The 14,537-nt window shown below is 48.1% G+C and overlaps 1 protein-coding gene across 2 annotated transcripts in view; it reads right to left on the bottom strand.

Annotated features, from left to right (window-relative positions):
* The window catches only part of TOM1L1 (target of myb1 like 1 membrane trafficking protein), an 88,999-nt gene that overhangs the window by 30,279 nt on the left and 44,183 nt on the right, over positions 1-14,537 (bottom strand). For both annotated transcript variants that reach the window (XM_048489812.1, XM_048489813.1), the window contains 3 exons: positions 8,600-8,749; positions 5,295-5,402; positions 1,720-1,827 (listed from right to left, as the gene is read on the bottom strand). In XM_048489812.1, coding sequence (XP_048345769.1) covers positions 1,720-1,827; positions 5,295-5,402; positions 8,600-8,749 — 366 coding nt within the window. The remainder of the gene's footprint in view (positions 1-1,719; positions 1,828-5,294; positions 5,403-8,599; positions 8,750-14,537) is intronic.

Below are 14,537 nucleotides of genomic sequence, written 5' to 3'. Positions count from 1 at the left end.
CCCACACATGCGGCTGGGTGACCTTGGGCTAGTCACAGTTCTTCTGAACTCTCTCAGCCCCACCTACCTCACAGAGTGTTTGTTTTGAGGGGGGGAAGGAGTTTGTAAGCCCCTTTGAGTCTTCCTACAGGAGAGAAAGGGGGGATATAACTCCAATTCTTCTTCTTCTTTAAAGATATGTGCATACTTTTGCAGCTTCCTGGGGCAAAAACCAGATAGCATCACTCTGGTCGATTCCGCACAGCAAATGTATGACAGGTTGCAGACATTATAAAGGAACCTGCTTTCCTTTTTCCCATTCACATGCGTGCCGTGCAGGCAGCGATTGGAGCCCAGGAAAACAATCTGGGTTGTTTCCATGTCTTTGCACAGAGATGCTTCTCTTTGTTCTTTCTAATTTCCTGAAACACATTCGTAGCTGCGCCAGCATACAGAAATGAACCCCCGAAGTCATGCCGATCATCCCACAATACCACCAGCTGCACCTGCATAGCTGCACATGTGCAACATGCAAAATTAAAAGAAAAATGAAAAATGGGCCTTCCTGCATTGGCAGGGTAACGGCAGGTGGATTCTCCCTGAGGACGGAATGGTGGAAGGGAGAGAAATATAGTGCTTCCTGCCCGGCTGTTCGAGTGGAAGCGGCTCCAACCTGGGATTTTGCAAAATGATTGCTGGTTGAGTGATTTTTGAAAATCCTAGGTTGAGGGAAATAAAATGGGGCAAGCTCATTTTGGGGGCGGGACCTGTGCAAAGTCCACCCCCCTCCAAAACAGTTTGTATTGTGTCCTGTAACTCCATTACATTTCGTCTCTGTGCAGACCCACCTTTTACAAAAAAAGAGCTACCAATAACACGCAAGCATCTGTTTAAACCCTCTATGCAATAGTGAATTATGACAAGAGCATGGCTGAATACATTCAAGTATTGGATCAAACTATGTTTTAACTCTGATGAGTGCAGTTTAACATATATTGTGCGCCCAGACCTATTTGCCTCCGAATGGTATCAATTTCTTAAATCAAAAATCTACTCTCTAGGTTTAATACTTGAAGATCTCTGTATGCTGTCACCCAGTGAGATTCTGCAAACCTTAAAAAGCAGACTTTTAGAACAGGAATACCATATCTTGTTGGGCCAAGCAAACAAATCATGCTCACCCCTTTCTGTTGGCATAGTACCAGAACAGGGGCACATAGCCAAATATCTTGAACTATTAACTGAACCCCAACAGAGATGGATTATTACAAGGGCCAGATGCAATACTTTCCCATCAGCCATTACAAAGGGTCACTACCTATCTATCCCTCTCCAGGATCTGGTCTGTCCACACTGTAAAAACCAAGTGGAGACTCTTGCTCACATTATACTTGACTGTCCGAGATATGTGGGTATTAGGAATTTCTCTCCTGGGCTGGTCTTAGACAAATCTGAAAGAGACTCTGACAACTCTGTTGTGTAGCTTTTGTTAAATAACACAGAGGCTGTGCTCTTGGAAAAAGTAGAAAATTTCTTTTACAAGTGACAGAACTTTCTAAGTAACGTCCAATGCTAGATACAGTTTATCTGTCTGTGTTTTGAATGTACTTTTGATTTGTACTTCAGAAATGTCTGTAACGCTCTGGAGCCTATTTCAATATGCCTAATAAAGGTTGTTGTATTGAATTATGACAACACATGCACACTTTTGCAATCGGAAAAAACACTGAGGCACCGTACCTGTTCAGGAATTAGTGTTATTGTTGTACCAGCAGGGAGGGAGTCTGCCAAACCATTCTTGGCGGTTCTGTGAGACAAGGATGCCTTTGTGGAAGTCTGACTCAAAGGCTGTAAATAGACAAAGGCAATGAATATTAAAGCATTATTATTTTAGACCAGGGAGAGAAAAAAGAGTAAAACTTTTTTGGGGGAAAAAAGAAATGAGGGAGGGTTACAGCAATCAGGGATGGCTACAATTTCTGAAAAAGTTACATCCTAAAATATCATGCCTGGAGGACTCCAAGATAAGCAGCACCCATTGGTCCCTGCTCCTTAGTAACTAATGTTCTTCTGAACATCTCGGATCTGGAAAGGCTGACGCTCAGTGAGAAAGAGAACCTTAAAACTTCTGAACCTTAAAATTCTGAAGCTTAATTCCAACAAGGCAGAAGTGCTACTGGTGAGCAGAGGAGCTGGCCTGGGATTTAAGGTTTCATTTGCTCTGGCTGCGGTTGCATTCCTCTTGAAGCAACAGATCTGTTGTCCGGGGGTGTTCTTGGACCTAGTCTCACTGCTAGATAAGCAGATGGCCACTGTGGCCAGGAGTGTCTTTCACCAGCTTCAGCTGGTAAGTCAGCAGCGGCCTTTCCCTGGCAGAGAAAATCTGGCCACCTCAATGCATGTCCTTGTTACATCTAGACTAGATTACGGCAATGCGCTCTATGTGGGGCTGCCCTTGGAAGCTTCAATTGGTGCAGAATGCTGCCGTGAGGATGTTGACTGAAGCAGGTCACAGAGACCACATCACACAATTCTCGACCCATCTGTGCAGGTTTCCAGTTTGTTTCCAGGCCCAATTCAAGGTGCTGGTGTTGACCTTAAAGCTCTATGAACCTTATGAACCTTATGAACCTTATGAACCTTATAAATCTACCCAACTACTATAGTCATTTTACAAGGCCCTGTTTCAGGAGCCCCAGCCTTCTAACATTAGATGAATGACAACCAGGGTGAAGGCCTTCTCAGTCATGTCACCAGAACTCTGGACCTCTCTCCCTGGGGAGACTCATCTGTCCCCTCCTGTTACCATCTTTTGCCAACAAGTAAAAGAAGACAAAGAAGAGTTCTGGATTTATACCCCACTTTTCTCAACCATAAGGAGTCTCAAACTAGCTTACAAACTCCACCCCTTCCTCTTCCCACAACAGACACCTTGTGAGGTAGGTGGGGCTGAGGCCTCTTCTGCACATGCAGAATAATGCACTTTCAATCCACTTTCAATGTACTTTGCAGATGGATTTTACTATGTGGAATAGCAAAATCCACTTTCAAACAATTGTGACAGTGAATTGAAAGTGCATTATTCTGCATGTGCAGAAGGAGCTGGAGAGAGTTCTTAGAGAACAGTGACTTGTGGAGGAGTGGAGAAACAAATTCACTTCACCAGTTAAGACTCCACCCCGCACGTGGAGGCGTGGGGAATCAAACCCAGCTCTCCAAGTTAGAGCCCACCTGCTCTTAACCACTACCCCATGTTGGTTCCCTTTCCCCCCCTTTTTTTCTTTTTGGTCATCTTTTCTTTCTGTCCTATATTTTAATTGTTGTTTTATGTTTTTGTATATGCATTTTAGATTTGGTTTTAATTGTTTCAGCGATGGGTAGTTCTTTTGTTTTTAATGCTTTTTGAAATGTGATTTTATTACATGTTTTAATCTGCCTTGGACCCCTTTACCAGGGCAGAAAGGTGTGCTGTACATTTTGTAAATAATAAACAACGTAAGAGGCATGGATGCCTGGCTAAATAAATAAACAAATGTGCAAAAAACAATCAGTAGATTTGGATCCCACCAGACACACTCTGGGAGAAATCACTTTCCTCATATCATTTCTTTTAGGTTTTCTGTCCTATTCCAGCTGCAAAATATACCTTGTGCTTCGCCCACACTTGTTCAGTATTGTTTTTATTTTGGCTGAGATGAGACCTGCTAAGCCTGCAAGGCAACTTGGACACTTAATTTCCCTTAACCTGAAGAGCCACCTGAGATTCCAGATCTCGTGGGCAGTCACAGGTATTATACTTCCTGTTTAAGAAAACAGTGCCTCCCACTCCGTGATTTTAAGTGCTCCAAGGGAGAATGCATGACTGGCTTCCTGAGCAAGGAGAACATTATTTCAAACATGCATTATTCTGGAATTAATCAGCACACCTTCTCTATTCATGTAGGTCTTGCAATTTGCATATCCTGCTCCCAATCAGTGGCTTTTTCCATACAAGTTGTTTACAACCTTATCTTGCCGCCAAATGCTTCTTTCTTTCTCTTTTAATTCTGTACATTTTTTTTCCTGTTTGGTTCCAGAAACGTTTTCCCTTCATTCTTCTTCAGTATCCCAAGCACTTTTACAGCAATTTTTCCCCTGATCCATTGAGCATGCAATCATGTTGGAACAGTCTTTATTTCTCCACCCCACCAAACACCTGGCCTTTATTCATGCCCCCATGTAGTTGTGCAACTTCCCTTTCTGCCATTTTCTTTTCTCCCTCATCCTCCATTTTCAAAAGGAGTTCTTTTTTTTTTCAAAATCACATTAACAATGTAATGTAAGGGGCAGAGACACAAGCCAGGTCAATTGTATCAGCTTTGTCAGTTTCATCAGGAACCAGAAGGGTCACTTAAGGCAAAGACAAAATGTGTTTGCTGCTAGGAGCCAGTGAAATTGACAAGGGAAGTTGCTCTTGCCAGAGGAACCTGATAAGGATTTGTCAGTTTCCTCCTGCAACAGCAATTTCCGTTGTCAATTTCATTCACTTCCCCCCTAAATGTGACAAAGATGATACAACCAACCTAGGGAGGGGAGGGAGGGGGAGTGGTGGAATGCAAGGGAAGGGGAGTGAGGGAGGGAGGGGTGGCATGCAAGGGAAGGGGAGGGAGGGGAGGGGGAGGGGTGGCATACAAGGGAGGGGGAGGGAGGGAGGGGGGGGGGGGGCATACAAGGGAGGGGAGGGAGGGAGGGGGAGGGGTGGCATGCAAGGGAAGGGGAGTGAGGGAGGGGGAGGGGTGGGGTGGCATGCAAGGGAAGGGGAGGGAGGGAGGGGAGGGGTGGCATGCAAGGGAAGGGGAGGGAGGGAGGGGAGGGGTGGCATGCAAGGGAAGGGGAGGGAGGGAGGGGAGGGGTGGCATACAAGGGAGGGGAGGGAGGCGGCCCGGCATCTGGACATGGCCCACCCACCCAAGTGGAGGGAGGGGAGGGATGGCATGCAAGGGAAGGGGAGTGAGGGAGGGGAGTGAGGGAGGGGTGGCATATTGCTAATGCAATAGAGGGGGGAACGTTCTTTCGAAAACAGAGGGTGAGATGTAAGATAAAATGGCTCAAGGGGAGGGTTATTTTTCTGCATCAGACCTCCATTGGGAGTAATATGTTTTCAGCAGTAGTGTGTGGAATAAATGCAACTGAAGAACAAAGGGACAAATTATGGGGGGAATGAACGTGCGTGGAATGATATCACAGAAACTGTTTTCAAGACACAAGGTCTGACCACTGGGAAAACCTGTGATAAGCTGTACATGTGGAATGCCCAGTATTCGCCAACACATTACCTTCTGAATTCCACAGGTTGGAAATTCGACTCCTTTCTTGAGAAGCTCCAGGTAAACTTCCTTGACTTCAGTCACATCCACAGCACCTTGGAATCCTCGGGCCCAAGTCTGTTTGCGAAAAAATAGCTATCACCAATTAAACAAGTTTCTACCCAAACACATGGCAACTAAAAATTATTTGTAAGTGATAAGCTGGTTAGAAGCTATCATGATTAAGAGCAGTGGATTTTAACCTGGAAAACCAGGTTTAATTCCCTACTCCTCCACATGAAGCCTGCTGGGTGACCTTAGGCCAGCCACAGTTCTCTCAGAACTCTCAGTTCACTGAGAGGTAGGCAGTGGCAAACCACCTCCGAACGTCTCTTGCCTTGAAAACTCTGTGAGTTCACCATAAGTAACCTGTAACTTGACGGCTTGACGGGTCACACATGCACCCATAAACTGGTTTACAAAACTAAAGAAATTATGCTATCAACAATTACTGCTATTGGGAATTATCTCTGTATTGTTCTAGATTACTTCTGAATTTTAATTAATTGCATTGTACCATGTACTTCCTGCATTTCACGACTCTTTGGTCCTGCTGTTTACAACTTTTTTCCTTCATAATTTATGTATATGTCTGACTACTTGGCTCTATTACACGCATTTGATGAAACAGGATTTAGTCCACAAAAGTCTATGCTAGGATAAACGCTTGTTAGTCTTTATGATACCACAACACTCATATTCATTTCTACCCACCCCCTTAAAAGGCTCCAATTCTTTGCTCCAAGGAAAGTGTTTATTTTATTCTTGATTTTGTTGGGTGTGTCTGTTGGGGAGATTCTGCTTCTGATAATCACAGCTGGATTTTTCGGACAAATGTTTTCAAAGTGCAAATGTCACCACAATGTCAATCTCACTCTAATTTTTGTTCAGTGACTTGATCTTGCAAAAGCAGGTTTGGAATCATATAACTTGCATGGACAAAAGCCCTGTGGAGCAGGAGCTGTAATAAGGAGGGAAGCGGGCCAAGATTGAGTCCAAATACTGCCTAGATCCAACATAAAGCATCTTTACTATTTCAAGTTCTCGTCATTGCTGTTTATAAGTAAATTTAGCTTCATACCATCCCACAGGGGTAAATGAACTGATTTTTCTCCTAGGGGCTTTCCCCACTTACCATTTGCGGCGCGCTACTCCAAGCGCGCTCCCAGTACGAGTGATTTCTGCCGCAGGGTTGTGTTTCCCACTGCCCCGTGCTCTGCGCGGGGCAGTCAGAAGGTGCCGTTTCTTCAGCGCCAAAAATGACGCATGCTGAAGGGGCGGGAGAGCGGCAGCATCGGGGCAGCTGTGTGGTTGCCGCCCTTGCAAGTGGGGAGCGCCGCTGGACCCCGCGCTACTTTCCCGGAGTAGCGTGCAGCAAATGGTAAGTGGGGAAAGCCCCCTAGTTGCTTTTTCTATTGGCTCCAGTACAATTAAATGGAGCTTTAAAAAGAACTAATGGAATTATGAGAAATTACGAAGACACGTTAAGTATAGAGATTTACTTTTTGTTATAGTCATGACAACCAGAGTTACCACGATATTTATTTACACACAACACTATTTTTGTCATAGCTTTAATAAAATAACAATAAATGGTGATGGGGTTAGGACTAGGTTTTGTTGTAGCAATAGTTAGGAAAATGTGGTCATTGAAATAAAAACACAAAACTCTGAAGGATAAAAATTAGTTTGGCTTGTAAATGTTTAGGCTGGCTCCTAGACCCAAGGAAATTTGTCAAGACCTGATTCATGGTATCCTATATTATTCATAAAAGTGATGACAGATAGCTTAGTGAAAACATCAACAAGTCAATTCCATCTTCAGGATTATAAGAAAGGTATTGAAAATAAAACTGTAATGTTCCTGTCCAGATATATGTCACTGTCCAGATCTATATTGTGGTCTCAATTGGAATAATGTGCACGCTCGCCCTTTTCTAGGGCCCGTTTTGGCGCTTTTCCATCAGCCAATCTAATGGGCAGATTTCAAAAAATCCCACGGCATAGGAGATTATGTGTTTGTAACTCAGGGGAAGTGGACTCTGTATTACATATTCTATTGCATTGTGAACTCCGTAAAGGGGAAAGGGAGGCTTTAATTCATCCATTGTTCATTCAGTACAGAAATTTAACTATAGCTAATTCCGATTCAGTTCTTGTGAGAATTTTACTGGAAGACCGAGTTTCTTTTATATCTCAGCAGGTAGCTAAATTTTGTATGCTGGCACATAATAAGCGAAGAATCATGTTAGGACCAAGAGCCAGACCACATGATGGTGACCGTAATAATGCTACAAGCTGATGATATTTTTTGTGTATAGACTTATACCATGGATTTCTGTACAAATTCGATTTTTTTCTTTTGTTTATTGTTCTTTCTTTTTTTTGTTCTTCTCTTCTCTTTTTTGCTGGCCTAATGACCGTAATAAAACTGACTAACTGAAAAATGTGCGCAGTTGTGGTTATTTCTAAAGAAAATACTGTACCACCGGAAAAGATTCAGAAAAACACAACCAAAATGATCCAGGTCTTGAAGCACCTTCTGTATGCAGAATGACTAAGGAATTTGGGGCTATAATCGGAAAGGATTAAAGGGGGTCATGACAGACATGCATACTTATTTAAGATATTTATTCTCTACACTTTCCCCCTCACAAAGGGCTCAAGCTATCTTACCTTCCTTCCCCCAATTCTCATTGCTGGCAGGGGAAAAAAGAACCAAAAATACCCAGCTGTTAGAAATGTGGTGCCCAAGAAAATCCGTCAAGGCTTGCTTTATGGTATCTTATATTACTCATGAAAGATGGACACTAGTATACTGTGTTACCTGTTACAGCATCCTGTATTAGTCACAAAAGATGGACCCTGAGGGCGTAAGATCCAACACCAGTATAGCTCATGGCACTGTATGTGGCAGTCTTGTGAAAGCATTCCTACATGACAAGGCTTGCCCAAATGTGTCAAGAATGTCTTTCCCAACAGTGGACAAAAGTTAGTTATGTAGCCCTCTCAACGATGTGTTAACAGTTCACCTTAACATGTGGACGTATCATGAAATTCCACAGGCTGATAGTCAACTCCGCCAGCCTCTTCTTGACTGCTGTTGCCTTATTTCCTATCGCCCTGTTCTCAGTGTAGCTGAACAGAGAAACAGACCAAAAGGAAAGCTGGCTACAGGCTCCCACCTCCACCCCATTCCCTTAGACCCAGTAATCATGAAATATTTACTGCCAAGATAGATTAGTTTTATTTTGAGGAGGGAGGGAATTGCTCACCATGATAAAGGTCAAGATCTTCTCCTGCATATCGACAGGTAGGTTGAACCTTGGATTCAGCAGTTTTACCAGCCGGTCTTTGCAGAACTCCCGCTTCACTACCAGGGACTGGAAGCTTGGGCCACAATTCTGCATGCACATGTCGAGAAGCTGCACAGAGAGGTATTTTGCTGTTAATACGCCAGGTACATCAATTTTAACTGGTCTCTGATCATTTTAATTGGTCTCTGACCCTCAATAATGCTGCCATACAAGGCCTACAGAACCACTTTCCTTCCCTTCCCTGTTGTTGCTTTGCCACATTTCTCTGCGGCTTCCTCATAGCTCTGACACCAAATATGCAGTTGTTATTCCAGGTTTTCCGTCATTCCAGTGAGGGTATTGTCAGAACATGTGTAAATGTTTAGATCAGAGGTCTTCAAACTATGGCCCTCCAGATGTTCATAGACTACAATTCCCATGAGTCGTACCACTTGGCTATGCTGGCAGGGGCTGATGGGAATTGTAGTCCATGAACATCTGGAGGGCCATAGTTTGAAGACCCCTGGTTTAGATGAGCAAAATCTAAATGACAGTTGGGCCCTCCTTCTAACAGGTGCCGTGTGCAGATTAGTACCAAGTGCACAGTTTGTACCGTGTGCAAAACCTGATAAGGTGAGGGCACCTGATTGGTACCACTTTTGTATATAGTTAGCACAGACAGCAGTGTGATGTGTGCCTGAAAACACCTGTGGTCTGGCGAAGCACTTTGTTAGTAGATAGCAATAAATAGAACTGCACTGGTGACTGTGTGTCTGGAGGTCCCATGGAGGGCTTTCTGGCAGTGGGGAGGAGGTTTGCGTTTTTTGCTTTCTTGGAGGCAACGGGGCGACACCCTAGTGGTGCTGTGTCCCACCATCGAGAGCTTTGGATGGAGCTATCAATCACCTTTGCCTTGTGCTGATTCTGAGGGAAGAACCCATGTGATCTGTTGCCATTCATAGACATGGATCATTTCACTTTACCATAGCTAGTGCAGGATTTGTTCAATGGAAAGGGGCTCCCTCACAGTTGAGATAAAATTTATAGAGTTGCCCCACCAGTATAAATTAAATTTTGGATAGGACGATTGCCCTGCCCCCACCTGGATTTTCTTGAAGTTTTGGGTTAAGACAAACACAGGGACTCTTTGAGGAACATCCAAGAAAAATCATACAAAAGTTATTTCTTTTTGAGTCATACAGAACAATTTCACATTTCCATGTTACTTACAGACACCAATCCTGATATAACTTATAGCAGCGGTGGCAAACCTATGGCACGGGTGCCAGAGGTGGCACTCAGAGCCCTTTCTGTGGGCACATGTGCACAGAGTTCATCATATGGGGGGGCGGAAAATCACCCCCATACACACACACACATATCTAGGCAAGCCTGGGCACGATCCTTTACCTGGGAGTAAGCTCAGTTGCTGGCAATGGGGCTTGCTTCTGAGTAAACCCTCCTAGGGTCATGATTCACCCATTCAAAGCGTTGCTTCACCAAGCTTACTCCCGAGTAACGTGCACCTTGGAGCCAACCATTTTTTCTAAACTAAAACCTCAGTATTCAGGGTAAATTGCTGTGTGGGCACTTGGTGATAAATAAGTGGGTTTTGGGCTGCAATTTGGGCACTCAGTCTCTAAAAGGTTCGCCATCACTGACTTATAGGTTCTGTGTAACAGGTTCTGCGTAACAGAACTTTGAAATATGTCGCAGGTTTTCTGTGCAACAAAGTAGGCTTAGTGACTTGATAGCTATAGCCTTCAATTTAATAATTTTAGTGTCTTTTTATATCAACCCCCCCTTTTAAGTTCTTTTTATCCCCTATAGTAGTTTTTTATTTTATTTTTTATATTCAATGTATATCCCGCCCTTCCCACAGGGCTCAGGGCGGCAAACATCAATAAAACCACAACAGTCAGACAATATAAAACCAATATCAGCACAAACGGTATAATTTAAAACTTTCACAATCAACAATAAAAAGAAACAGATGGTGATAAAACCCTAACCAGACACCCATGGGAGGCAGCAATTTTCCGGTCAGGCCAGCTGGCACAATATAAAAGCCTGGCGGAAGAGCTCAGTCTTGCAGGCCCTGCGGAACTCACAGATGTCCCGCAGGGCCCTGATCTCAGCTAGGAGCTCATTCCACCAGGTGGAGGCCAGGGCCAAAAAAGCCCTGGCCCTAGTAGAGGCCAGCCGAACCTGTCTTGGGCCAGGGACCACCATTAAATCCCCCCCCCCGATGAGTGGAGGGGTCTAGAGGGGCAATACGGGGAGAGGCGGTCCCGCAGGTATGTCGTTGTGCTTACTGTTTTAATATGGCATATCCTTTATGGTCGATCCTTTATATCATTTATCTTATGCTGGACAATGACTGTAATAAAGATTTGATGATGGTTGATGACGCATTTCTTTTTTTAAAGGGATCATTTCCTTCTAGGAGAGGGACCAGAGCTAGACATCATCCTTACAGAAGACCAAGATTAGACATCATCCTTATAGAACACCAAATACAGTGGAACCTCGGTTTTCATCGGTTTCGGTTTTCATCGATTTTTTCAGTGAAAAATTTGTCTCGGTATTCATCGATTTGCCTTGGTTTTCATGGATTTGCAGTAAGGGGCAGGGGTTTGTGGAGAACAATCACCCGGACAAAGCTGTTGCAGGCCGTGTCTGCAACTTGTTTAATGACAATGTCTTGCCCCATTTCAGACAAATCTTAAAGAGGCGTCAGAAACAGACCTCTTTGGACAGCTCTCTGGTGCGACACTGGTCCATTGGCTCTGAAGCTGGTCCTAGTGTAAATATTGTTTGTTACTGTTTTCAGCATTAAACACTATGTTTCTTCACCAAAAAATGTGTTTTTGGTATTTTTTTGGAGTGCCTAAAACAGATGAATTGGATTTATATTGATTCCTATGGAAAAATTTGCCTCGGTTATCATGGGTTTCGGTTTTCATTGATTCTTTTCAGATGGATTACCAACGAAAACCAAGGTTCCACTACTTAGAAAGGCATGAGGAATCATATGAAAATCTTGGTTCGTTCTGTTTAGAACAGGGGTAGGGAACCTGCGGCTCTCCAGATGTTCAGGAACTACAATTCCCATCAGCCCCTACCAGCATGGCCGGTGGCCCATGCTGACAAGCTGATAGATTATAATTCGATATCTGGAAAACGCAAATTCTGATTTCGAAACTTCATTCGGGGAACAGGAAGCAAAGCAAAGAAGCCACTTCTTACATTACCCCTCAATATCACAAATTTCCAAAAGTCAGTTTGGCCAGTTATACGGTGGAAACGTAGTAACTGACTTCTGATCCACAGGTAATAAAGTATAAGGAAATACTTGTGTTAACAGGGGCAACCTTGCTTCAATGGGCAGATCTAGAGATTCCAGCTCCAAATTCCTGAATTTAGGGTTTTTAACATTCCTATGTAGTAGTTAGTTGTTACTGGCCTGAAATTATCTACAGATTATACTGAACTACGGTCATGTTCAAAATGAGTCATGTTTCCATTAGAATATAAAATGTTGATACAGGGGTCTGCAACCTGCGGCTCTCCAGATGTTCATGGACTACAAATCCCATCAGCCCCTGCCAGCATGGCCAATTGGCCAAGTTGGCAGGGGCTGATAGGAATTGTAGTCCATGAACATCTGGAGAGCCGCCAGAAACCCAGGTCACTACACAACAGTTACACCATTCCCCCCCCCTTTATTTCCAGATTCCAGATTCTTTATCACAAACACTTATGATTAATGTGTATACAATTATCTGCTGGGCGGTGTTTTCAAATTTGATCGAACTACCACAAGAACTAAAGGAGTGTGGCTAGAACTGATGAGGATATTGCCAGCCATCAGATCTTCCTGTGTGTTGTTATCAGATAACCAGCGTGGTTTAGTGATTAAGAGCAGCAAACTCTCATCTGGAGAACCAGGTTTGTTTCTCAGCTCTTCCCCACGAAGCCTGCTGGGTGATCTTGGGCCAGTCACAGTTTTCTCAGAATCCTCTCAGCCCCACCCACCTCACAAGGTGCCTGCTGTGGGGAGAGATACAGATTGCGATTGTAAGCCGCTTTGAGACTCCTTAAGGTAGAGAAAAGCGGGGTATAAAAGCAACTCGCCTTCACTGTCATCATATGGGCTTGGATCCAGTGGAAGGTTTCGGTTGATGGCGCTAACCTCCAACTCCCCCTGTGCTGTTCCTAGGAGGGCCCCAGTCCCACAAAAGCAGCACTTCAGCGTGCAGCAAGAGGAGGTCCATCAGTTGAAATCACTGTTGGACCCAAGCCGTGGAGTTTTATAGTTGTGCGGCAGCTGTACTCAGAGGTTCACCCACCGAAACTGATCAGATGAACCTACATGAAGCAGGCAGAAAAGCAGTCCTTTAAAAGTCCTTTAATATACACAGCGTGCCCAGACCTATTTGCCTCTGAATGGTATCAACTTCTCAAATCAAAAATTTACTCAATAGGTTTATTGCTTGAAGATCTCTGTATGCTGACACCCAGAGAGATTTTCCGAACCTTAAAAAGTAGACTTCTAGAACAGGAATATCATATCTTGTTGGGGAAAGCAAATAAATCATGCTCACCCCTCTCTGTCGGAATAATACCGGAACAGGGGCACATAGCCAAATATCTTGAATTATTAACTGTACCCCAACAGAGATGGATTATCACAAGGGCTAGATCCAATACTGGGGGGTGGGGGGGGGGGGGGGTGGGGGGGGGGGGGGGTGGGGGGGGGGGGGGGTGGGGGGGGGGGGGGGTGGGGGGGGGGGGGGGTGGGGGGGGGGGGGGGTGGGGGGGGGGGGGGGTGGGGGGGGGGGGGGGTGGGGGGGGGGGGGGGTGGGGGGGGGGGGGGGTGGGGGGGGGGGGGGGTGGGGGGGGGGGGGGGTGGGGGGGGGGGGGGGTGGGGGGGGGGGGGGGTGGGGGGGGGGGGGGGTGGGGGGGGGGGGGGGTGGGGGGGGGGGGGGGTGGGGGGGGGGGGGGGTGGGGGGGGGGGGGGGTGGGGGGGGGGGGGGGTGGGGGGGGGGGGGGGTGGGGGGGGGGGGGGGTGGGGGGGGGGGGGGGTGGGGGGGGGGGGGGGTGGGGGGGGGGGGGGGTGGGGGGGGGGGGGGGTGGGGGGGGGGGGGGGTGGGGGGGGGGGGGGGTGGGGGGGGGGGGGGGTGGGGGGGGGGGGGGGTGGGGGGGGGGGGGGGTGGGGGGGGGGGGGGGTGGGGGGGGGGGGGGGTGGGGGGGGGGGGGGGTGGGGGGGGGGGGGGGTGGGGGGGGGGGGGGGTGGGGGGGGGGGGGGGTGGGGGGGGGGGGGGGTGGGGGGGGGGGGGGGTGGGGGGGGGGGGGGGTGGGGGGGGGGGGGGGTGGGGGGGGGGGGGGGTGGGGGGGGGGGGGGGTGGGGGGGGGGGGGGGTGGGGGGGGGGGGGGGTGGGGGGGGGGGGGGGTGGGGGGGGGGGGGGGTGGGGGGGGGGGGGGGTGGGGGGGGGGGGGGGTGGGGGGGGGGGGGGGTGGGGGGGGGGGGGGGTGGGGGGGGGGGGGGGTGGGGGGGGGGGGGGGTGGGGGGGGGGGGGGGTGGGGGGGGGGGGGGGTGGGGGGGGGGGGGGGTGGGGGGGGGGGGGGGTGGGGGGGGGGGGGGGTGGGGGGGGGGGGGGGTGGGGGGGGGGGGGGGTGGGGGGGGGGGGGGGTGGGGGGGGGGGGGGGTGGGGGGGGGGGGGGGTGGGGGGGGGGGGGGGTGGGGGGGGGGGGGGGTGGGGGGGGGGGGGGGTGGGGGGGGGGGGGGGTGGGGGGGGGGGGGGGTGGGGGGGGGGGGGGGTGGGGGGGGGGGGGGGTGGGGGGGGGGGGGGGTGGGGGGGGGGGGGGGTGGGGGGGGGGGGGGGTGGGGGGGGGGGGGGGTGGGGGGGGGGGG

This window comes from Sphaerodactylus townsendi, linkage group LG03 (genome assembly GCF_021028975.2).
Source record: "Sphaerodactylus townsendi isolate TG3544 linkage group LG03, MPM_Stown_v2.3, whole genome shotgun sequence".
In the NCBI taxonomy this organism is placed as follows: domain Eukaryota; kingdom Metazoa; phylum Chordata; class Lepidosauria; order Squamata; family Sphaerodactylidae; genus Sphaerodactylus; species Sphaerodactylus townsendi.
The sequence above is the reverse complement of the archived record's forward strand: the minus strand, read 5'-3'. Positions and strand labels throughout refer to the sequence as shown.